The sequence below is a fragment of the Nyctereutes procyonoides genome, unplaced genomic scaffold, assembly GCF_905146905.1.
Source record: "Nyctereutes procyonoides isolate TBG_1078 unplaced genomic scaffold, NYPRO_anot_genome, whole genome shotgun sequence".
Lineage (NCBI taxonomy): Eukaryota > Metazoa > Chordata > Mammalia > Carnivora > Canidae > Nyctereutes > Nyctereutes procyonoides.
The window spans coordinates 8198128-8223266 of NW_026575159.1; the positions used below are offsets into that span (position 1 = coordinate 8198128).

General features: G+C 34.8%; 1 protein-coding gene and 1 non-coding gene across 4 annotated transcripts in view; both read right to left on the bottom strand.

The window, feature by feature from the left end:
* CSMD3 (CUB and Sushi multiple domains 3) overlaps nucleotides 1-25139 on the bottom strand; it is a 1184516-nt gene that overhangs the window by 665150 nt on the left and 494227 nt on the right. For all 3 annotated transcript variants that reach the window (XM_055314112.1, XM_055314111.1, XM_055314109.1), the window contains one exon: nucleotides 18829-18916. In XM_055314112.1, coding sequence (XP_055170087.1) covers nucleotides 18829-18916 — 88 coding nt within the window. The remainder of the gene's footprint in view (nucleotides 1-18828; nucleotides 18917-25139) is intronic.
* Nucleotides 19942-20047, bottom strand: LOC129502683 (U6 spliceosomal RNA). The gene has a single exon (XR_008663007.1). It is a non-coding gene; the product is annotated as a U6 spliceosomal RNA (small nuclear RNA).

Here is a 25139-nt window from a genome sequence, read left to right on the forward strand (position 1 = left end):
TGGAAAGTACTGGTATGGCCATTACTTCTAGTGCTATGGAGATGTGAGAATGGACATCCTTGCCTTGTTCCTGATATTTGAGGAAAAGCTCTGTTTTTTAACACTGAGGATTATTTGTGTATTTTTCATATATGGTGTTTATTATGTTGAGGTATGTTCCCTCTAAACTTACTTTATTGAGTTTTTATCATGAACAGATATTGAATTTTGATGCTTTTCTGTACCTAGTGAGATAATCCTATGATCTTTCCTTTCATTCTGCTAGAGTGATGTTATTACATTGATTGATTTGCATATGTTTCACCATCCTTGCATTCCAAGAATAAATCTAATTTGATCATAGAGCATGATCCTATTAATGTGCTGCAGAATTTTGCCTGCAAGTATTTCATTGAGAATTTTTGCATCTATATTCATTAGGGATATTGACCTATGATAGTTTTATTTTCTGTTAGTGTCCTTTTCTTTTTTGCATCAGGATAATGTTGGCCTCATAAAATGAATTCATGTGTGTTCCCTCCTTCAATATTTTGGAAGAGTTTGAGAAAAACCAGTGTTAATTTTTCTTTAAATGTTTGGCAAAATTCACTAGTAAAATAATCTAGTTCTGGGCTTTTGCTGTGGTTGGGAAATTTTTGATTACTGATTCAATCTCCTTCCTTGTAATAAGTCCATCTAGATGTTCTGCTTCTTTCTGATTCAGTCTTGGTAAGTTGCATGTTTCTTGGAATTTTCTATTTCTTTTACTTTTTTTGGTTCATTGACATATACTTGTTCATAGTAAGTAGCTTCTTATAATGCTTTGAATTTCTGTATTATCAATTGTAATGTCTCCTTTCTCAGTAAAAATTTGTAGGGTTGGATCCTCTCCTTTCTTTGCAAGTCAGCTAAGGGCTTGTCAATTTTGTTTATCTTTTCAAAGAACTAACTTGTAGTTTGGTTAATCTTTTTACTACATTTCTGTTCTATTTTATTTATTTCTGCTCTCATTTTATTATTTCCTTTCTTCTCCTAACTTTTGGCCAAGTTTGCTCTTCTTTTTCTGTTCCTTAAGGTGGAGAGTTTGGTTGTACATTTTGGATCTTTCTTGGTTCTTCATGTAGGCATTTATTGCAAGACCTTCACTCTTAGAAGTATTTTTGCTATATCTCCTAAGTTCTGGAATGTTGTGTTTCCAATTTTATTTTTCTCACAATACTTTTAATTCCTCCTGTAACTTCTTATTTGATTAATCAGGAAAGCATATTTTAATTTGCATGTGTTTGTGAATTTTCCATTTTTCTCATTATCAATTTCTAGTTTTGTGCCATTGTGGTCAGTGAAGATATCTAACCACAGATATCTGATGGCATGATTTTGATCTTCCTAAATTTGCTAAGACTAGTTTTGTGACCTAATATGTTGTCCATCCTATAAAACATTCCATATTCACTTAAGAAATATATGTATTCTTTATTGGATAGAATGTTATGTATGTCTGTTAGGTCCATTTGATCTATAGTTTTTTTTTTTTTTTCAAATCCACTGTATCCTTATTGAGTCTCTGTGTGGATGCTCTATTCACTATTAAGATTGGGATTTTAAAGTCTCTATTATTGTATTACTATTTATTTCTCCTTTGAGATGAGTTACTTTTTGTTTTATATATATTTAGTTAGTCCAATTTGTAAATATTTCCAATTATTATGTATTCTTGATATTAGATATCATTTTCATCAATGTTTGTTTTTAAGGTTAAAATTAGTCTCGTAGACAACATATTGTTGACTATTGTTATATGTTGAGCCATTTCTATGGCTTAAAATTGGAGAATTTAATTCATTTACATTTAATGTAATCATGGATAAGTAGGGATAAACTATTGTTTCCTTGTTAACTGTTTAATGGTCATTTTATATGTCTATTGTTTCTTATTTATTATCCTGCTATCTTTTCTGGTGTGTGTCTTGATGTCTTTTGGTATCCACATGTTCCGACTCCTTGGTCATGCTCTTTGGTGTACTTACTTCAGGATTTCCCCTTGTGGTTGCCATGAGGCTTACATAAAATATCTAAGACTTAAAACACCTTATTTTAAACAGTAACAACTTAACTTCATAACTCCAGTAGAGTTCATAAACTTTACACTTTTATTCCCCCTCTCATATTTTAGGTTGATGTTGTTATAATTTACATGTTTTTAAAAAATTATTATCATGTAACAATAACATTATTCTAGTGATGCTTATTTTTACTATGACCATTTTTAAACTTTATATATATATATATATATATATATATATATATATATATATATATATTTTTTTTTTTTTTTTTTGAGAGAGAGAAAGAGTGAGCACAAGCAAGAGGAGTGCAGGCAGAGGGAGAGGGCTCCATCCCAGGACCCTGAGATCACGACCTGAGCTAAAGGCAGATACTTACCCAGCTGAGCCACCCAGGAACCCTATTTTTTAACTTTTAAAGTTTAAAGGGGGATCCCTGGGTGGCGCAGCGGTTAAGCGCCTGCCTTTGGCCCAGGGCGCAATCCTGGAGACCCGGGATCGAATCCTACGTCGGGCTCCCGGTGCATGGAGCCTGCTTCTCCCTCTGCCTGTGTCTCTGCCTCTCTCTCTCTCTCTCTCTATCATAAATAAATAAAAAATAAAGTTTAAAGTAAATTATGTGCCAGTATTAGCATATTTTAGAATCTAACTATAACCACACTTTTTTTTTAATTTTTTTATAACCACACTTTTAACATTACCACTGACATTTTTATTACCTTTTTATGCATAACTACAATTTTATCATTTTTTCATTAATTTCTCCGATCACATAACCTAGTAGGACTTCAAACTCATCATAAAACTAAATGACTTACAGGCAGCAGTTGATAAAACAGAAATATTCTGTATGCACATAATCAATATTTTTATAATCATTGAGAAAATTTTAAAATCTTTGGAGAAGTAAGATATCTTATGGGACATGCTATGATTTGCCTACCATTTTGTGTGCTAATCTCTAAGGTGAGACTCCTAACATCTGTGTTTTGAAATCCTAAAAGCCTTATTTCTAATTTTAAATGTCTGTGGAGCATAACAGGCTTTCAAAGGGAAAAACACTGCCAAAAAGATATAGGAACTGCCAACAATGTCTATGCTGAAAAATAAATTAAAAGTTTAAATGTCTTTTAAAATGATAACCAAATGTCTGCAAAGGCTCAGCTTCTGGAATCCTTACCTTACATAGACTTTCCTTCTGTAGGAAAAATCTTGTCTGATGCCATCCCTTTAAAGAGATGTCACTACACAGGGACAGAAATTTGTTTCCTTTTTGATAACTAAGAATAATATTGTCTCCAAAATTTGGGTTTTTATTTGGGTTATTAAAACACTGGTGTAGCTTAGTAATGAAATAGCAGGGTACATGCTTCTTATCCAGTAATAATAAAACAGTACTATTGTTAAGAAAAGCTAACTAACATGACGTAAATACATTAAATTTTGCAATGTGCACCCACACCTTCATTGGTTCTCCTAAAATGACCTTTCTAAATATACTGGTATATTCACTTATGTGTCTTACTTTGGTAATGGCAAAGAGATCATAAATAAATAGAAGCTCCCAGAAGTGTTCCATCTATCCCCACAAAAATCTTGTAAAGACAACTTATACCTGTGGCACTTCCTTCCTTGTCACATAGATATCCCCTAATATTTTGATATTTTTTTTAAGATTTAACTTTTAAGTGATCTCTACACCCAATATGGGGCTTGAACTCACAACCCTGAGATCAAGAGTCATACATTCCTCTGAATGAGCCAGCCATGCACCTCTCATAATATTTTGTAATCTGACTTTTGCATCATCTTTTCTTTTTAAGATTTTACAAAGTTTACTTATTTAACAGAGAGAGGGAGTACAAACAAGGAGAACAGCAGGCAGAGGGAGAAAGAGGCTCTCCACTGAGCAAGAAGCCTGATGTGGGGCTAGATCCCAGGATCCTGGGACCATGACTTGAGCCAAAGGCAGATGCTTAACCGACTGAAGCCCCCAGGTTCCTCAAGAGTTAAAAATAGATCTGCCCTATGACCCAGCAATTGAACTGCTGGGGATTTACCCCAAAGAGACAGATGCAATGAAACGCCAGGACACCTGCACCCTGATGTTAATAGCAGCAATGTCCACAATAGCCAAACTGTGGAAGGAGCCTCGGTGTCCATCGAAAGATGAATGGATAAAGAAGCTGTGGTCTATGTATACAATGGAATATTCCTCAGCCATTAGAAATGACAAATACCCACCATTTGCTTCAACGTGGATGGAACTGGAGGGTATTATGCTGAGTGAAGTAAGTCAATCGGAGAAGGACAAACAGTGTATGTTCTCATTCATTTGGGGAATATAGATAATAGTGAAAGGGAATATAAGGGAAGGGAGAATAAATGGGTGGAAATATCAGAAATGGAGACAGAACATAAAGACTCCTAACTCTGGGAAACGAACTAGGGATGGGGGAAGAGGAGGTGGGCAGGGGGTGGGGGTGAATGGGTGACAGGCATGAGGGGGGCACTTGATGGGATGAGCATGGGGTGTTATTCTATATGCTGGCAAATTGAACACCAATAAAAAATAAATTCATGTAGAGTATCATGTCATCGGCGAAGAGGGAGAGTTTGACTTCTTCTTTGCCAATTTGAATGCCTTTAATGTCTTTTTGTTGTCTGATTGCTGAGGCTAGGACTTCCAATACTATGTTGAATAGCAGTGGTGAGAGTGGACATCCCTGTCTGGTTCCTGATCTTAGGTGAAAGGCTCCCAGTGCTTCCCCATTGAGAATGATATTTGCTGTGGGCTTTTCGTAGATGGCTTTTAAGATATCGAGGAAAGTTCCCTCTATCCCTACACTCTGAAGAGTTTTGATCAGGAATGGATGCTGTATTTTGTCAAATGCTTTCTCTGCATCTAATGAGAGGATCATATGGTTCTTGGTTTTTCTCTTGCTGATATGATGAATCACATTGATTGTTTTATGAGTGTTGAACCAGCCTTGCATCCCGGGGATAAATCCTACTTGGTCATGGTGAATAATTTTCTTAATGTGTTGTTGGATCCTATTGGCTAGTATCTTGTTGAGAATTTTTGCATCCATGTTCATCAGGGATATTGGTCTGTAATTCTCCTTTTTGGTGGGGTCTTTGTCTGGTTTTGGAATTAAGGTGATGCTGGCCTCATAGAATGAGTTTGGAAGTACTCCATCTCTTTCTATCTTTCCAAACAGCTTTAGTAGAATAGGTATGATTTCTTCTTTAAACGTTTGATAGAATTCCCCTGGGAAGCCATCTGGCCCTGGACTCTTGTGTCTTGGGAGGTTTTTGATGACTGCTTCAATTTCCTCCCTGGTTATTGGCCTGTTCAGGTTTTCTATTTCTTCCTGCTGATTGCTAGAACTCATACAGCAATTTGGTAGCGTGGCAGGATACAAAATCAATGCCCAGAAATCAATGGCATTCCTATACACTAACAATGAGACTGAAGAAAGAGAAATTAAGGAGTCAATCCCATTTACAATTGCACCCAAAAGCATAAGATACCTAGGAATAAACCTAACCAAAGAGGTAAAGGATCTATACCCTAAAAACTATAGAACACTTCTGAAAGAAATTGAGGAAGACACAAAGAGATGGAAAAATATTCCATGCTCATGGATTGGCAGAATTAATATTGTGAAAATGTCAATGCTACCCAGGGCAATTTACACGTTCAATGCAATCCCTATCAAAATACCATGGACTTTTTTCAGAGACTTAGAACAAATTATTTTAAGATTTGTGTGGAATCAGAAAAGACCCCGAATAGCCAGGGGAATTTTAAAAAAGAAAACCATAGCTGGGGGCATCACAATGCCAGATTTCAGGTTGTACTACAAAGCTGTGGTCATCAAGACAGTGTGGTACTGGCACAAAAACAGACATATAGATCAATGGAACAGAACAGAGAACCCAGAAGTGGACCCTGAACTTTAAGGTCAACTAATATTCGATAGAAGAGGAAAGACTATCCACTGGAAGAAAGACAGTCTCTTCAATAAATGGTGCTGGGAAAATTCATCCACATGCAGAAGAATGAAACTAGACCACTCTCTTGCACCATACACAAAGATAAACTCAAAATGGATGAAAGATTTAAATGTGAGACAAGACTCCATCAAAATCCTAGAGGAGAACACAGGCAACACCCTTTTTGAACTTGGCCACAGTAACTTCTTGCAAGATACATCCACGAAAGCAAAAGAATCAAAAGCAAAAATGAACTATTGGGACTTCATCAAGATAAGAAGCTTTTGCACAGCAAAGGATACAGTCAACAAAACTCAAAGACAACCTACAGAATGGGAGAAGATATTTGCAAATAACATATCAGATAAAGGGCTAGTTTCCAAAATCTATAAAGAACTTATTAAACTTAACACCAAAGAAACAAACAATCCAATCATGAAATGGGCAAAAGACATGAAGAGAAATCTCACAGAGGAAGACATAGACATGGCCAACATGCACATGAGAAAATGCTCTGCATCACTTGCCATCAGGGAAATACAAATCAAAACCACAATGAGATACCACCTCACACCAGTGAGAATGGGGAAAATTAATAAGGCAGGAAACAACAAATGTTGGAGAGGATGCGGAGAAAAGGGAACCCTCTTACACTGTTGGTGGGAATGTGAACTGGTGCAGCCACTCTGGAAAACTGTGTGGAGGTTCCTCAAAGAATTAAAAATAGACCTGCCCTACGACCCAGCAATTGCACTGTTAGGGATTTACCCCGAAGATTCAGATGCAATGAAACGCCGGGGCACCTGCACCCCGATGTTTCTAGCAGCCATGTCCACAATAGCCAAACTGTGGAAGGAGCCTCGGTGCCCATCGAAAGATGAATGGATAAAGAAGATGTGGTTTATGTATACAATGGAATATTACTCAGCCATTAGAAACGACAAATACCCACCATTTGCTTCAACGTGGATGGAACTGGAGGGTATTATGCTGAGTGAAGTAAGTCAATCGGAGAAGGACAAACAGTGTATGTTCTCACTCATTTGGGGAATATGAATAATAGTGAAGGGGAATATAAGGGAAGGGAGAAGAAATGTGTGGGAGATATCAGAAAGGGACACAGAACATAAAGACTTCTAACTCTGGGAAATGAACTAGGGGTGGTGGAAGGGGAGGAGGGCGGGGGGGTGGGGGTGAATGGGTGACGGGCACGGAGGGGGACACTTGACGGGATGAGCACTGGGTGTTATTCTGTATGTTGGTAAATTGAACACCAATAAAAATTAATTTATAAAAAATAAAAAAAATAAAAATAAAAATAAATAAATAAATAAATTCATAAAAAAAAACAAACAACAACAACAAAAAACAAAACTGAACTAGTCTTTCCTCCAACACAAGTATACATCATTACAGTGAAAGAGTATGGAATTTGGAATTCAATGAACTTAATTTTAAATCTTGTTACTCTTTTTACTTGACTTGGAGAAGCTATTTATTCTCCCCAAAGATCTGTTTTTAATGAAAATAAAGTGACATCAAATTGTACAGCTATAGCAAAGGACTAGCTAGATATCTAATAATTATAAAATTGCCTGATATAGTACTCAGTCTAAAGCAGAGCTCAATAAATGACAATATAACTTTCTCCTCCTAATTTTGGTATTTTTCCAATGCATTCAGATTTTTAAAATTTTATTCTTTCCACAAATCCTGAAACCCTTTGATTCTACTTCTTCAATCTCATTGATTGATTCCTTTCAATTCTCATGGTCTCGGGATCCCTGGGTGGCGCAGCGGTTTGGCGCCTGCCTTTGGCTCAGGGTGCGATCCTGGAGACCCGGAATCGAATCTCATATCGGGCTCCCGGTGCATGGAGCCTGCTTCTCCCTCTGCCTATGTCTCTGCCTCTCTCTCTCTCTCTCTCTCTCTCTCTCTCTCTCTCTCTCTGACTATCATAAATAAATAAATTAAAAAATTAAAAAAAATTCTCATGGTCTCCACCTTACTTTACACCCTTAAAATTCCTCATCTGGACAATAGCAATGGTTTCCTATTCTGTTACAAAATACTTGGTTTTCAGGTAAAGATTTTTATTGCATAGCTACTGCTGTATTACTGGGGATGCTGCCATTGTTGATGTGGTTCCTGGCAAATCTATGTGTGTTGAGAGCTTCTCTGACTATCCTCCTCTGGGCCGTTTTGCTGTTCGTGACATGAGACAGACGGTTGCTGTGGGTGTCATCAAAGCAGTGGACAAGAAGGCAGCTGGAGCTGGCAAAGTCACCAAGTCTGCCCAGAAAGCTCAGAAGGCTAAATGAATATTATCCCCAATACCTGCCACTCCAGTCTTAATCAGTGGTGGAAGAACGGTCTCAGAACTGTTTGTGTCAATTGGCCATTTAAGTTTAATAGTAAAAGACTGGTTACTGATAACAATGCATCGTAAAACCTTCAGAAGGAAAGGAGAATGTTTTGTGGACCATTTGTTTTTTTGTTTTGTTTTGTTTTTTTTTTTTTTTGTGCGTGTGTGGCAGTTTTAAGTTATTAGTTTTTAAAATCAGTACTTTTTAATGGAAACAACTTGACCAAAAATCTGTCACAGAATTTTGAAACCCATTAAAACAAAAGTTTAATGAGAAAAACAAAACAAAACAAACAAACAAAAACCTGTATCTCCAGGGTGCCTGGGTGGCTGTCAGTTATACAACCTACTTTTGATTTTGGCTCAGGTCATGATCTCAGGGTCATGAGATCAAGCTCCATGCTGGGTATGGAGCCTGCTTGGGATTCAGTCTCCTTCCTTCCCCTCTCTCCCCCCTTATCATGCTCGCTCTTAAAAAAAAAAAAAAAAAAAAAAAAAAAAAAAAGTATCTCCTCATAGCTCATGGAATTAAGAAATGATATAATATCAATCATTATACAAGAAATATACTATATCATATCTTAAAAGTACTTTCACAACTATTATTTTGTTTCTCATTAAAACATTATACATCTGGGGGGCAACTGGGTGGCTCAGTCAGTTAAGTGTCCAGGTGTTGATTTTGACTCAAGTCACGGTCTCAGAGTCCTGAAATCAAGTCCCTTATCGGGCTCCATGGAGAGGAGTCTACTTGTCCCTCTCCCTCTGCTTTTCCCTCTCACTCTTATGCTCTCAGTCCTTCAAATACATAAATAAAAAAAATCTTTAAAAATTATACATAATATATTCTTATTTTGCTAATGTGTAAAGCTGTATGCCAGAAGTTTGTGCATTTAGCGGTAATAAAGGCAGGCCTGCACCTGGGGCTTATGGCTTACAATTTGGTGCTCTTTTCCCTTTGTTTATACTTCTACATTCTAGCATTTAAGTTCCTTCTTAATACAGTTCAAATCTAACTTTCTGACATTATATTTCCAATTCTGCCATATTGTGTTACAGAATGCTAGACGTGCCCCTTACAGAAAATAGATAATTTTAGTTGAGTGAAGTGTATTTTTAAAAAGAGGTTTTTAAAAAAGCTACTATTCTCTTAAAATAAGTTGCTTTAGGCAAACTGTTCTTCCAAATGTCTCTACCCTTTATCAGTTCAGCAATACAGCACATGCTATTCTCTCTTTCTAGACTGTGATCCTACCAATCTTTTCCTATAAGAATCCTATCCATTCTTCAAATGGATTTTCATATTCCTTATTTTCTCATAATTTATATCCATGTTTTCTTGGCTCATATGACTTGACTGATATTCACTTGTGTGCTTTCTCATACCACCATACTGGAATTTATTCTATTGCTTGAAGGCAGACACCATTTTTTTTATCATTACTAAGCCAAAATTAATTTAGATGTTTAAGACTACTGGGTTGAATTTGAGTAAGCCTGCACTGCAAACTTCTTCTCATATTATGTGTTAAGACTAATGCAATTAACATTTTTACTGCTGTCTATATGGAAAGATGTTCCTGGTGTCTTTGAGAAGATTCTTTAATAGATATATTACCTAGGTCTGAAAACAAAGAGTATGGAAGCATAGATGTTCTATTGTTGCTTGGAGCCTAGATTGCTCAGAGCAATATTATCATATTAAACTAGTTCCTATACAAATATATTTTAATTTGTATAAATATGTAAGAGAAATAGTGGGGCTAGATTTTTAAAAGTTACTGCAATTGTGTTATCTAAGCTAATAGGACATTTAGAAGAATGTGATTTATGAAAATACTCAATGAGGGTAGACAGTCTAAAAAAGAAAATAAATAACACAAATCATAAACCTTAGCACTTACACAGTGCACACTTTCTGAGTAACTTAGCACTCTATCTAAGCTTTGTCTACTTTATTCCCGTGGTCTCCTCATTACTGTTGGGGAGAACCAAGCTGTTACTGCAACATTATGATAAAAATTCAAAAAGAAAAGGTGATGCAAGGAATAAAGGCACAAATAATTTAAATTGTACTAATCTTTCACTGAAAGTTTAAAATATACATATTTTAAAACACATTAAAATATTCCAACTAGAAAATAATTTTTGATGAATAAAACTATTGATAAGGCAAATATTTCAGCTTATGCAATGTGGGAATCCTTGATCTATACAACCCCAAATCTATAAAAATGAGATTATTTCATGTATTTTATGACACACATTATTAAATGGCATTCTTTTTGAAAAATTACATTATAATAAAATGAAATATTAAGAATACCTCCTAGGGACACTTGGGTGGCTTAGTGGTTAGGCGCCTGCTTTCATTCCAGGGAGTGATCCTGGAGTCCCAGGATCGAGTCCCACATCGGGCTCCCTGCATGGAGCCTGCTTCTCTCTCTGCCTATGTCTCTACCTCTCTCCCTCTGTGTCTCTCATGAGTAAATAAATAAAATCTTAAAAAAAAGAATATCTTCTAGTGTCATCATTAATGATGAAAAAATGTAAAAGCAAAATTCAACATCAGATCTCAGATATCCCATGCTGCATCTGAATAGTTACTCAGATTTAGTATTCTATAACTTCCAAAGTAAAACACAGTTTTATTAAGTACTGTGATTTTTATTGAATGCCATTATTCTGATGGAAATGCTATGTGACCTAGACAAGGTGGAACAAGTGATATGACCTTAATATAAAATGGATTATATTAATGAAGGAAAGTGAGAATTAGAGAAAAAAATAAGAAATAAAACACAAGAAGATATGTCAGAATAATGAGAAGTTTTTTTTTGTTGTTGTTGTTTGTTTAAAGAATATGGATAACACAAAAGACAGACAAGAAATCTGGGGTAGAAAGAAGGAAAAGATCTATCGAACAAATGTAGAAACAGAAGAAAGGACTTAAATGTGCTATAGACTAAACTAGCATTTTCTTTCTAAAAATCCCTTTGTAGGGGATCCCTGGGTGGCTCAGTAGTTTAGCGCCTGACATTGGCTCAGGGCGTTATCCTGGGATCGAGTCCCGCATCAGGCTTCCTGCATGGAGCCTGCTTCTCCCTCTGACTGTGTCTCTGCCTCTCTCTCTCTCTCTGTTTCTCATGAATGAATAAATTAATAAAATCTTTTTTAAAAAGTAAAAAAAAAATCTTTGTAGAATTTTAAACTATTCTTAATTACATTCCTCTACAGTCAATCTATAAGGAAGTTTTGCTGATTCTATTCCCAAAGATATTCTATGCCCAATACTTTCCATTTCAAGTAAAACCTTCCTTGAGAGTTTCAGTTCAAGATGGTGAAGATCCTGAACTCACCTCCTCCAAGAACTTGATGAGTCTACAACTACATATGGCACAATTTCCTTTTAAAAAAATAACAAACTTAAAGGCTGGCTAAATGACCACTACACATCATCCAAACAAGAAGAAATCCACATCAAGAGGGTATGAGAAGCTGGGACACAATCTCACAATAAATCCTACCCCTGACACAGCAACCCCAAACCAGGAAGAAACTCAAAACCTGGAGCTTTTCCCTGAGGAGCAAAGTTTTTGAACCTCACATAAGGCACCCCATTTTTTAGGATATGCATCTGAGAGATGAAGCCCTCCAAAACATTTAACTTTGAAAACCAATGGGGCTTGCATCCTGAGATCTGCAAGGCTGTAGCAATCTGAGAGGTAGCTATTAAAGGTCCACAAGTGCTCAGATTCACCTGCCCCAAAGCCCCCACTCAGGGGCAGCTACTGGTGACCAGAATTAAAGTGAAAAAAAGGCTCACCTATTTTATTAAAGTATCAGTCTGAGGAGCAGGCCTCTAATTTAACACATACATCTAGGGGTTTGCTGGAGTACTCTCCTAGACAGGAACTAGCCAGTACTATTCTTACATTCCCCTTTTGCTATGCTCCAGAGCACTGGTATTTCCCAGAAGGAAGCTTCTACAGGCATTTGGCACCCTAACTTTTGTGGTTACCATCCAGGGGACACTTCTTAACTGCCTGGCTCTGCAAGCTAAGGGAGTTTGCATTTCTGGTCCCATAAGACTCTAATAATTGGTGCCACCAAAAAAGAAGTTTATACCTCTTCCTGGCACCCTTATATTGTGACTCTTGGCAGGAAACATCTCTATATCACCTAGCTCTTATGGCCAGTGGGACTTAAACTTGTGGGTCCCACAGGACTATAACCAATGGAGAAAGGATTTCTAAACACCTACCACCCCCAAGGCACAGCAAGAGGGAATAGAAACAGGTCTTTCTGTGAAGGAGGCCAATTAACTAATCACCATGACTGTGAACTGAGGGTTAGGCTATTACTTAAACACATATTTTAGGGATGACTGTAATCCTTTCCAGAGCCTTTGGTCATCAGGTGTTATTATCTTTGAACTCACCCTCTGCCATGCTCCAGGGGCACTATAGTCTCCGGGGGGTGGGGTGGGGAGGGGGGTCTTTATATACATTTAGTGCCCTGGTTGTTGTTTTTTTTTTTTTAATTTTTGGTGTCTGGGTTTTTGTGGCTACTGCCAAGGGTACACTGCTTGATCTCCTGACTCGGGTGGGTGGGTGGGGGATGGTTTCATTATTGGGTCCACAGGACTGTGGAAATCAGAGAGACATTTCTTGGCAGGCTACAACCCCTAGGCACTGCACAGTAGACTGAAGCACACCACTTAGTCTTTCTATGAAGGACACCTCTTTACCTTTTCTGGAGCTATGGCCTGAGGGAAGAGCCCCAGGTCTGGCCCAAATCTGTTGGCCTGTGGAACTCCTCTCAGGGAACATAGGCTGTGAACACCATCTTGATAAAAACTCTCAACAAAGCAGGTATAGAGGAAGCATACCTCAATCTAACAAAAGCCATATGTGACAAGCCCCAAACTAATATTACCCTCAACAATGAAAAGTTGAAAGTGTTTCCTCTAGGATCAAGAATAAGGCAAGACTGGAGGGTATTATGCTGAGTGAAGTAAGTCAATCGGAGAAGGACAAACATTATATGTTCTCATTCATTTGGGGAATATAAATAATAGTGAAAGGGAATATAAGGGAAGGGAGAAGAAATGTGTGGGAAATATCAGAAAGGGAGACAGAACATAAAGACTCCTAACTCTGGGAAACGAACTAGGGGTGGTGGAAGGGGAGGAGGGCGGGGGGGGGGAGTGAATGGGTGATGGGCACTGGGGGTTATTCTGTATGTTGGTAAATTGAACACCAATAAAAAATAAATTTAAAAAAAAGAATAAGGCAAGAATGCCCACTCTTGCCACTTTTATTTATTGTAGTATTAGAAGTCCTAGTCAGAACAGATATATAATCATACAAATTGAAAGGAAGAATAAAACTGTCACTATTTGCAGATGGCATAAAATCATATATAGAAAATCCTAAATATGCCATTAACAAGCTGTTAGACTAGCAAACAAATTCAGTAATTTTGCAGGATACACCAATAACAAACTATCAGAAAGAAAAAAAAGGTAAACAATTCCATTTACAATTGCATCAAAAATAGCTAGAAACTAAGGATGTGGAAAACATATACATTGAAAACTACCAGACATTGATGAAAGGAAACAATGATTATAGAACTGCCCCCATTATTCTTCTACTTTATGTAATTTGATGATTCAGAGCTACTACCTATCTGAAGTGTCTCTTCATGCTATTTCAATTTTTTCAACCTCTGTCATTCCAATGAAATTACTCTTGTCTATAATTTTCATACTGTCAAATTTAAGAGACAGTCTTCTGTCCTCTCATTCTCAGTTTTTCAATAGTGTTCAATATTCATCAACCTCTTTATAAGAAGATCCTCCTTTTGATTCACTCCTATTCCTCTCACCACTCATGAGATGATTTGATAGCTCCTTGTATCTCATCATATCATCAAATAGCTCTGCAACTATGTCATAGATTCTCTTATCTTTCTATAAAGCCTAAATGATGTCATCTATCATGTTGCTTTAATATTCTTCATAACATCTACATGCTGATGGTCCCTAACTATCTCTGGATTTCAATTATGTTCAACTATAAACTTAACATACCTGTGTGGAAATCTGTAAGTCATTTAAAGTTTAAAATCTCAGAACTGAACTCTTCATTTTTCTCCTCAAACTTCTGGGCTTCTACACTTACTTAAATTTACTTTCAATATTTTATTTATTTATTTGAGAGAGAGTGTGTGTGTGTGTGTGTGAGCATGAACAGAGGGAGGGGAGAAGGAGGAGAAGCAGACTTCCCAATGAACAGGAAGTCAACATGGCACTTGATCCTAGAGCCCTGGGATCATGATGTAAGTTTAAGGCAGATGCTTAAGTGACTGAACCATCCAGGCACCTTCACACTTAAATATTATCATTTACTCCATTCTCATGATGTTTATGCCCAGAAAATTAGGTATTATCTTAGTTTTCTTACTTTTCACATCAAACTATCATTGGATACTGAAATCGTATCTTTAAAAGATATCTTGAATTTGTCTAGTTCACTGACATCACCATAGCTCAAGCCTCCACCATCTCATATCCAGACTGCTCCAGGCATCTTCTAACTAAAACTGCTGTTTTCTCCAATCCATATATCTAAAATATACAGCATGATCTACTAAAAATATAAATGAGATCATGTCACTCTCTTACAAGTCTTTGTAGCTTCCTATTATATGCAGGTGAATTAAAGTAGCCTAGGAGTAAACATGGGGAACCAGAGAAATCTTGCTCAGCCTAATAGGAACAGGTATTAATTGGTTCCAGTGGATATTTCTGTGAAGGTACATTAGATTCAGTTGTTAAATCTAACAAGGAAATACAAAAATCTTTTGTGAGTGTGCATGTGTGTGTGTATAATTTCCTCATTTTTAAAAGTTGATTCCCATCTTTTAAAAACACTGTGAGCTTAAAACATATCTTCACTTCAGATTAGGCTGAATGGCTGCCAATTTGCTTCTTCATCAGAAGAGATCTGATTTTTCCTTATCTCCTCAACTTCATGCTATACTTCTTCCCACTTGCATTGTATAATTTTTTAAAAGATTTTATTTATTTATTTATTCATGAGAGATACACAGAGAGAGGCAGAGACATAGGCAGAGGGAGAAACAGGCTCCATGAAGGGAGCCCAATGTGGTACTCAATCCCAGGACTCCAGGATCACACCCTGATCGAAGGCAGACACTCAACCACTGAGCCCCTCAGGCATCCCTACATTAATTTAGACACACTGATCTTTATTTTCCTGGAATAGCTCATCAAGCTCTTCCTCAATGTGGGGCTCTTCATTCCTTGTAGTCTGGATGCATAAAATTACGGTATCAATGAGAGTGGGGCCTTCTTAACATGGGTGGGTTCCCATCCTGACATTTTAATTCTCTCTTACGGAAGCTATTATTATTATTATATTTTTATTTCACAGAACTGTTCTAAAATTTTATTACAACTGCATGTACCACTTAACTGTTTATTGTCTTTTCTGCCATTAAATTCCAAGAACTATGGAAGGCATGTACTATGTCTGCTTTTGTGTGTTTTATCTGTTCCTAGTATAGGACCAGGTATATAATAGGCAAATAATGTATGCAGATAATGAATACATAAATGTTCACTGGATATTTCTCCTTTCTATATCACATTCTAATCATCCTCTAAGATCTAGCTCAATGTTAACTTCCTATCACCCTTATCTCCTAGCCTCCCAAAATGCCTTACTTCCTCTGTGCATCTGTAACATTTCACACAATGTATATTCTTAACTTATAATGAATATATTATATTTTAGTTTGTGAGCTTCTTTTTTTAAGAAAGATTTATTTATTTGAAAGAGAGAGAGAGAGAGAGAGGGAAAGGGGATAGGGAGGGGCAGAGGAAGAGAGAATCTCAAGCAGACTGCCCACTGAGTGTGGAGCCTGACATGGAACTGACCCTGAGATCATGACCTGAGCCTAAATTAAGAGTTGGATGCTTAACCGACTAAGCCATCCGGGCTCCCCTGACTGTGAGCACTTCATGCCTAACATGTGTCATGATGATTGAAATATGATTACAAAATAATCTTATAAATGGAATCCACTACATCTGAAGGCAATTTAACTTATTATATTGTCTATTTCCTTTTTGTTTTTTTTTTTTTTTAATATTTATTTATTTATTTATGATAGTCACAGAGAGAGAGAGAGAGGCAGAGACACAGGCAGAGGGAGAAGCAGGCCCCATGCACCGGGAGCCCGACGTGGGATTCGATCCCGGGTCTCCAGGATCGCGCCCTGGGCCAAAGGCAGGCGCCAAACCGCTGCGCCACCCAGGGATCCCTATATTGTCTATTTCCAATAAAGCCATATATTTCTGTAAAAAGTGGGACCATGGGGATTCCTGGGTGGCTCAGTGATTTAGCACCTGCCTTCAGCCCAGGGCATGATCCTGGAATCCCAGGATCAAGTTCCACATCAGGCTCCCAGCATGGAGTCTGTTTCTCCCTCTGCCTGGGTCTCTGACTGTCCCTCTCTCTGTGTCTCTCACAAATAAATAAATAAAATCTTAAAAAAAAGTGGGACCAAAAATTCATGCTAATAATAATTATTCTGTAAATATATAATACTGTAATAGCCACTAGCATTTACTATATACTTCTTTTTTAAAAAAAAAAGATTGATTTATTTATTTATTCAGAGAGAGCAAAAGAGAGGCAGAGACACAGGCAGAGGGAGAAGCAGGCTCCATGCAGGGAGCCCGATGTGGGACTCGATCCCGGGTCTCCAGGATCACACCCCGGTTGCACACGGCACTAAATCCAACTATATACTTCTTTTGTCTCAAGCTATATAATTACTACATGCATACATCATTTCATGTAATTTCCTTAACCCTATGAAATAAGTATTATTCTCATTTTTAGATCTTAGGAAATAAAGTCTTGGAGAAGACAAGTAGTTTACGGCAAGAATGGGATTTAAATGAAGTTTGCTCGACATCAAACATAATGTAATATAGTGATTAAATGTTCAGATTTTGGAATCAGGAAGTAATAAATACAAATTTCAGTTCCATCAAATCATTACCTGGGTAAAAACAGCTTTATTTTTCTCATTTGTAAAGTGGGGATAAAAGAATAAGAATATTATAAAATGTAAGATTTTATAATAAATGAAAAAGACATTTAAAAAACACATGGTAAATTGCTTATCACTTTGTAGTCTACAAAATATTACTTCTAATTATTGAGGCTGAAAGCTTTAGTTGATTTTTAATGAAGTCAATTAATTAGGATCAGAGTTTGACTAGATCTCTGGTCTTTTAAATTTCTAGTGTTTTTCTTCAAATATTATCATGTATATTAATTATGGGGCTGGTTAAATAAAGTTATGTAATTTTGTGGAAAATTCCAGTTATATTTATGTTGAAATTATACTATTTTTTCTTCCTCCCCTGTGTAGCAAAGTGTAACTTTAAGTTCTCTTGAACGATCCATGGGGACAAAATATCCATAGGTCACTGTTCTAAGAGCTATTTCCCCCATGCACAGGGATATTTAGTCTTTTATAGAAATAATTTTATATAAAGAAGTAAAAATAGTAAATGTGTGTTAAGTGTAAGTATAATCATTATCAATAATTTTATTAAACATTTATGTATCATGGACACTTTCTAAAAGCAAGGAGTTTTTTTTTTAAAGCAAGGAGTTTTGAATGTTAAACTTTAATATTTTATAAGAGTCTTGGTATCATTTATTTATAGAATGGTACTAAAATTTTAGTAGACTATAGAAGTCTACTAAAATTTCAAGGCTTTAAATATTATTATTATGCAAACTACTGCCTACCACATATACTATGTGCATTTCTTGGTTGTTAGTAAACTTAATTTTGAATTAATAAAATAAAAGCTAATTTTAAGATGAAGATACAACATACTCAGTTATGTACTTCTGAAAAATACTTATAAAATGTTTATAGAATATTTGCAGGAAGGTTTCACAGGCAGTACCTCATTTGAAACTCACCATTATATGTGCTAAATTTGATTTACATTACAGAACAGGAAACTCAGGCAGAGAGGATTCAGTTACTTATTGAAGATCAGACAACTATTAAGCAGAATTTGAATTCTAAGTCATGTCTTTCAAATCCAAAGACCATGATTTTTCACTTAAGATATGACAAGAAATTAATTGTTTAAATTCCAGAAAAGTATTGTAATAAAGTAGATATGTTATTTAAACACTTCAAAGCACTGAAATATTAATAGTAACAAATAAATAAAATCTAGCTGCCATTGTTTTAAATGACTTCGTCTTTATTTTCATATTAATAGTTATTTTTAAATTTTTAAATTAAAGTAAACATTGACAAAGTAATGAGATAAATAATACAAAATGTTACCTAAAATCTGATCCAACTCTCTTCCCATTTTCTGGTTCTCCTGGATCTGGGCATAAATTGGAAGCTGTTTTAATACCTCCCTCATTTACTGTAACAACAGAAAAAAAAAAGAAAGAATCAAAACATGGTTAGAAAATCAAGAAAAATGTCAATTGAATAATTTACATAGAATATATTCTCATTTTTTATAATCACTATAGTTTAGATGTAGAAAGATTAAATATATTTTTATAGCCCAGTAATAAAGAGAAAGCACTTTTTTCTATTAGTGGACCTGTAAGTTTGATGTTCATCCTCAATGAGATGCTATTCTGAATATTAACAAATTAACAGCTAACACTTTATTTTAATTACTACCAAATTGTGAAATCTCTGGAAATTCATTCCCAGGGTATCAGTGCCAGAGTTTCCATTAATTATTGGCAGTAAAGAAGTCACTATCAGCTATGACAGTGTCATTTGGGTGCCTATTATTTTTAAAGTTCCAAAGAAAAATAAGACCCTATGGGAAAGGTTTAAGATTATTAGCACTTCTTATTTGGCATACAATAAAGCAGTATATGCTCTGCCAATGTTAAGTAAAACTATGGTTCTAATTTTTAAACATGTCACTGAATTATGATATAATGCTGAAAACCAAAGCAATGGCTTTCCCCTCTAGCAATATACATGATTATGTTTTACTAGCCATTATACACATTTTCAGCAGTTTCTTCAGAACACTCAATTAATGAAAGATATTAATATTTTCAATGAATGTGATCACAGTGAGTAACTAAATCCCCAAGACAGATATCTTAATAGAAAGCTTTTTAAACCTGATAGTTCTGATATGTGAGTGATATTATTTCATAAATTCAATCTTTTAATGAACTAAAGAATAATTGCTATTTTGCTTCATCAACTTATCTGCTTTTTGAGAAAAGAATAGTATCTGAGTGGAGATTCCACAGAGAAAAGAAATCTAAACCTTGTAATGTTTCTCAGCCTACACTGTGAATCTGAGTCACTGATGGAACTTTCATTAAAGAATGAAGATACATTTCCATCTCTAGATATTCTGACACAATTAGTCTAGGCCAGGACCCTGGGTATCAGTTTTTTGCTTATTTTGTTTTTCAGGAACTCTTCACGAATTTGCGTGTCATCCTTGCACAGGGGCCATGCTAATCTTTTCAGTATCATTCCAATTTTAGTATATGTGCTCCAAAGCAAGCATTTTTTTTCAGGAATTCTTAAGGTGATTCTAATATAAAGTCAATGTTGAGAACTGCTGGATCTCTGCATTGTTTAGTTCAGGTTGATCAATATGTTCAAATTGATTTATTGGATAACAAGATAACTATCAGATAATGCCCCACAGTCACAGTTCTTGGAAAATTGTCATATTTTCAATCAGATATGAAATTTTATATTTATTCCTTTCATTCTATAAAAATCACTTTCTTAAATATCCCTAACCAATATTCTCATTGACAACTTTATTACATATTCACCAATCCCTGCAAAATATATGATAGTTTACTCTTGGCTGATGACTTGCTATTTCATTCTTCTTTAACTTTCTGGGGTTGTTGGTTTTGTTTTGTTTTGTATCCTTCTCTTTGCTTTTGACTACTCTCTTACTTTATAGTGGACAAATTCAAAGGCAGTGACCCACAGTTGTCTCGATTTTATATTACCCTCATGGCTTGAAGAAATTACCTCTTTGCTAATAAGTTCCAATATACTGTTTTATCATTTTTTTCCAAGCTCTATTCCTGCCCCTTCAATGATCTACTACTAGATAATCCCACCGAAATCCCTACTGTTATCTCATGTGCATGCTCAGATCCAATGTAATCACTGATGCTTTTATACACTCCATTATTATTTATCTCCAAACCATCTTGAATACTAAAAGGAAGGTTAAATTTTATCAAACACAGTTTTGATTAATGTAAAAATATACTATGATTCCAGATTTCTACCATATCAGTTGTACTTCCCACTAGTCCATAACTCAAGCTCAGTGGTTCTTCATTGTTCTGTAGTTTTACCAGCCAGCCATGCTCACCTCTGCCTTATTTGTACTTTCTTCATATCTCTAAGTTTTCCTTTTTTTCCTACTTAGCTATTAAAATTCTAATTTTAAAGATTCAGTTCAAGTCCCACTTTTTGCAAAACACAATCTCTAACTTTTCCAGATAATTCTAATATGTCACGTTACATAACATGAGAAATTTTATATTTAGTTTTAAAATTCTTATAATATCATAAATTAGTAGTTTCACATTCCTTGGTCACATATCCAAAGAGGCTATATACTTTATAAAGATTAGGGAAAACATAATTATTTTAATATATCCATAATGCCTAGATATGAGTTAATAACTTCTCAGTGACTATGCCATAGTCGTTTAATTAACAACAATACCCTTGGATGTAGTTTTCAATGAATCAAGTACTGTCTATGGGAAACACTCTATTTCCTATCTTTAAATGGCTTTTGAAAATGTCAAGGTTTATGTTACCTAAATGTGTTTTTTTGACATGGAGTGGAGATAAAGAAGTGGCATGACCTGAGCTTACCTAGCATATTATTTTACAATCTACAACACAGATTACAGGTTAATGTAAAACTGATCTGTGAATACATTAGAAAATAAAAATAATAAAAAATTCATTTTCTTCCATTGTATCATCATTATTACCTCAAGCAGTAACCCTGTGGTTAACATGAATTTTAACAATAGCTAATGCTTAACATGGAACTATGTGTCTGGAACTATTCTATATCCTTTACACATTTCAACTTCATAAAAATCTAAAGGGAGCTACTATTATTAGATACTTCCTGTACATGAGGAAACTAAGGCATGAAGAGGTTAAAAATGTTTTCAAAGTCATACTGTTAATGTCTTAGTCTAGGTTTAAACCTTGGCCAGTTGATTCAAAAAATTCTACTTTTAAATGCTAATCCCTCCATCCTGTCCAGACAGCTCAGCAAACCAAAATGACATCACAAATTAAAATTCAACACTTCTTTACCAAATGTTTTATCTTAAAATGCAGAGCATATCCATAGTTTTTATCATATATTCCTTATGATTTTAATTGTCAAATTATTTTTTGTCAATTTGGAAGTGTCCTTTAAACCACTATTTTTGGATATCTGCAATAGGGGAAAGACTTTCCAATTTAAAATGTACAGATAAGGGGAAAGCTTCTGCATGATACATGTATTTAATATTCTTTAAACACATTTAAAATTAAAAAATAAAGAACAAAGTGCATAATATCTTATTTCTCTGAAATATGAAAATATTTAAAACTGGTCATAGCAAGCGATACCAAGAATTTTAAATGAAGTTAGTAGTATTCATTCAATAGTTGCTTTCACTACATAATGCCATTTAAGCAATTGGACTGATTTAACACTTTCACTTTTTAAAAACTGAATAGTAATTTGCTGAGGGGTAAGAACATGAGTATTCTTTAAGAGTTTAATTACATGGACAGGGTGCTGCTTCTTGAAAAGAGCATCACTATAGGGAATACTCTTTTTGCTCTGATCTTTAAGGATGTTTATTATGCCCATTATTTTCACTAATGCAACATGAGTTCTTTGCTCCACAAAGGAGTTGATAAAAGAGGGGAGGGGAGGGTACATTTTACAGAATTAAAAAAAAAAAAACAAATTAATTAAAAATAAAAGCAAGTAGATTCTGGATAAAAGTCACCTCCATATTACCTCACCCAGCTGGGTACATTGTCACCTTTCTTAGACTCAGATTTAACATTTTTATTCCGTCTTATGAAATACAGTGTTTTGGATCTTGTTCTGAGCTCATACACCATGGATGTTGACAGAGTGCTATTTTATACCATATATCCTATAAAGAATTGCCTCTTAATTGAGCTTCTCAATAAAATGTTGGATCCTTGCCAGCTGAAACTATATTTTATTCACTATTTTACCTTCTTAATGTTGAAGAAGTAGCTCAAATAGAATTGTAGAATAAATGAATAACATGAAATGAATGAGAGTATGGATTTGAAGATAAAATAAAATTTAAAAATACATTATGTGAAGCTCATAGTTTCTTCATAAATCCACCTTAATATTCTAGAAGACCCTAGTAGAAAAGTTGGTAAGATCACAGTTTTCTAAGTTCAACATTTTAAAATTAAAAAAAGCTTTTATTTTTAAAACTCAAAAAAATATTTTTCCCGTTTATTGACAAATCTACACTTTTTAATGAAAAACAACAAGGGATGGATAGAGGCCTTTACAGGTCAGGTATTAAAGCTAGAAAAAGACTAAAGTAACATTTAAACGACCAACTGCTCCCCATGAACACTGCTGCCGCTTTTCCTGAATCTCTTATTAATTTGCTTCCTAGTTAAACTTTAGAAGTGCTACTGTGGGAAGACATATTGGCAACGTGTATAGTTCATGTCCCCCTCGCTTATGCTCACTTCTGGCAGTTCCTGTAACAGAATTAACTGTGTTTTTCAAAAAACACAGGCATTTTTTTCCCATTTGAAAGGTTTATATAAGGTAAAATTATATCCTTCTAAATTATTTGGCCCTTTGTTGAGTAAATGATGTCAGAGAGATGAAGACCTGAATGTTTACTTGTTAATAGATAAGTAATAATGATAAAAATTAAAATATATATATAATTATTTTCTATAAACAACCACAAAGAATGAAGTTTTGAAATTAATTATAAAATATTTGAGGGATCCCTGGGTGGCTCGGCGGTTTAGTGCCTGCCTTCGGCCCAGAGCATGATCCTGGAGACGCGGGATCGAGTCCCACATCAGGCTCCCTGCATGGAGCCTGCCTCTCCCTCTGCCTGTGTCTCTCCCTCTCTCTCTCTGTGTCTCTCATGAGTAAATAAATAAAAATCTTCTGAAAAAAATGTAGTGAGTGAAATTTAATATCACGCTGATTTGTTATTTTGTGAGTATAAGAAATTGGCAATACATAATTTGTTTTATTTGTGATTGTTTATATTAAAAATAAAGAAGTACAAGAATATATTTTATCTATTACATAAATTGTAATGGTAAAATGCAAATGGTTAAATAGAAATTATGTTTTTAAAATTATGAAGGGTAGGTGGGGGGGATGGGGTGACTGGGTGACAGTGCACTGAGGAAGGCACTTGACTGGATAAGCACTGGGTGTCATACTATATGTTGGTAAATCAAACATCAATTAAATAAAAATAAATAAATAAATAAATAAATAAATAAATAAATAAATAAATAAAATTATGAAATAAGTTAACATTTTTGCTTCATGTTTAACTATTTTTTGCCTCATTAACTTTTCTTCTGACAGTTTTAACCCAAATATTCTTTATAAAATATTTTTAAAAGAATTAGTTTTTTTGCCTACCCGATACACTATCATGTCTAAATTCCTTTTTTGTAAAATCATAACCCCTGTACAAGAACAATAAAAATAATAACTGTACACTAAGGCAATATATCAAATATAAAGAGTTACATACATTCTAATGCTTTGATAAATCTTAGCTTTTTTAGTATAGCCTGAATTTTCCAGGGCATCTGAAAACTCAAAGCATGCAGCATATAAAATAACATCTGTATAGCCAAAATGAGGCAAGGGTGAAAACAGTATAGTTTATAATTCTATTTAGAGTTCCAAAATAAATATATTGGCCAGAAAAAATATTAGAAAAAAGGTAGTAAACCTAATATTCAAGCCTGCGAAGATATAACTTCTTTTTCATATTGACATGATAAAATTTGATATGTCAGGATATTCATTTGACAATTTTTTTCTCTTTATATTTTCTTTTATAGGAAGAATATCTTTCCAAAATATAGCAAATGATTTATTTATGAAAATATTACCATAACACTATTTCTTTTAAACATGGATATGTTTTAACCCCTCAAAATAACAAGAAATCATACTTATATAGCTAAATACTTTGAAATGAACTGTTTAGTGTTGTACAAGGCAATCTAATTTGATCAATGATTTACTACTGATATCTGTTATTTTTGGCTTAGTATTCTCGGATCTAACAAAATGTAAAATCACATTTTAAAATTATGATACTTTAAAATGTTAGATAACATATAGGCCCTGGTGTTTTTTGATAATTGATTTAATTGTTCAATTTCTGACATTTACTACTATATATACAAGTCAATAGATACGAAGATAAAATATTTTCTGATATAACCATAACAAATAATATTTGTTAAAGAAATACCTATAAACTCATTTCATCAGATTATTTGGAATTGAATAAAAATAATAATGCTCAAAATATATTTCTGTT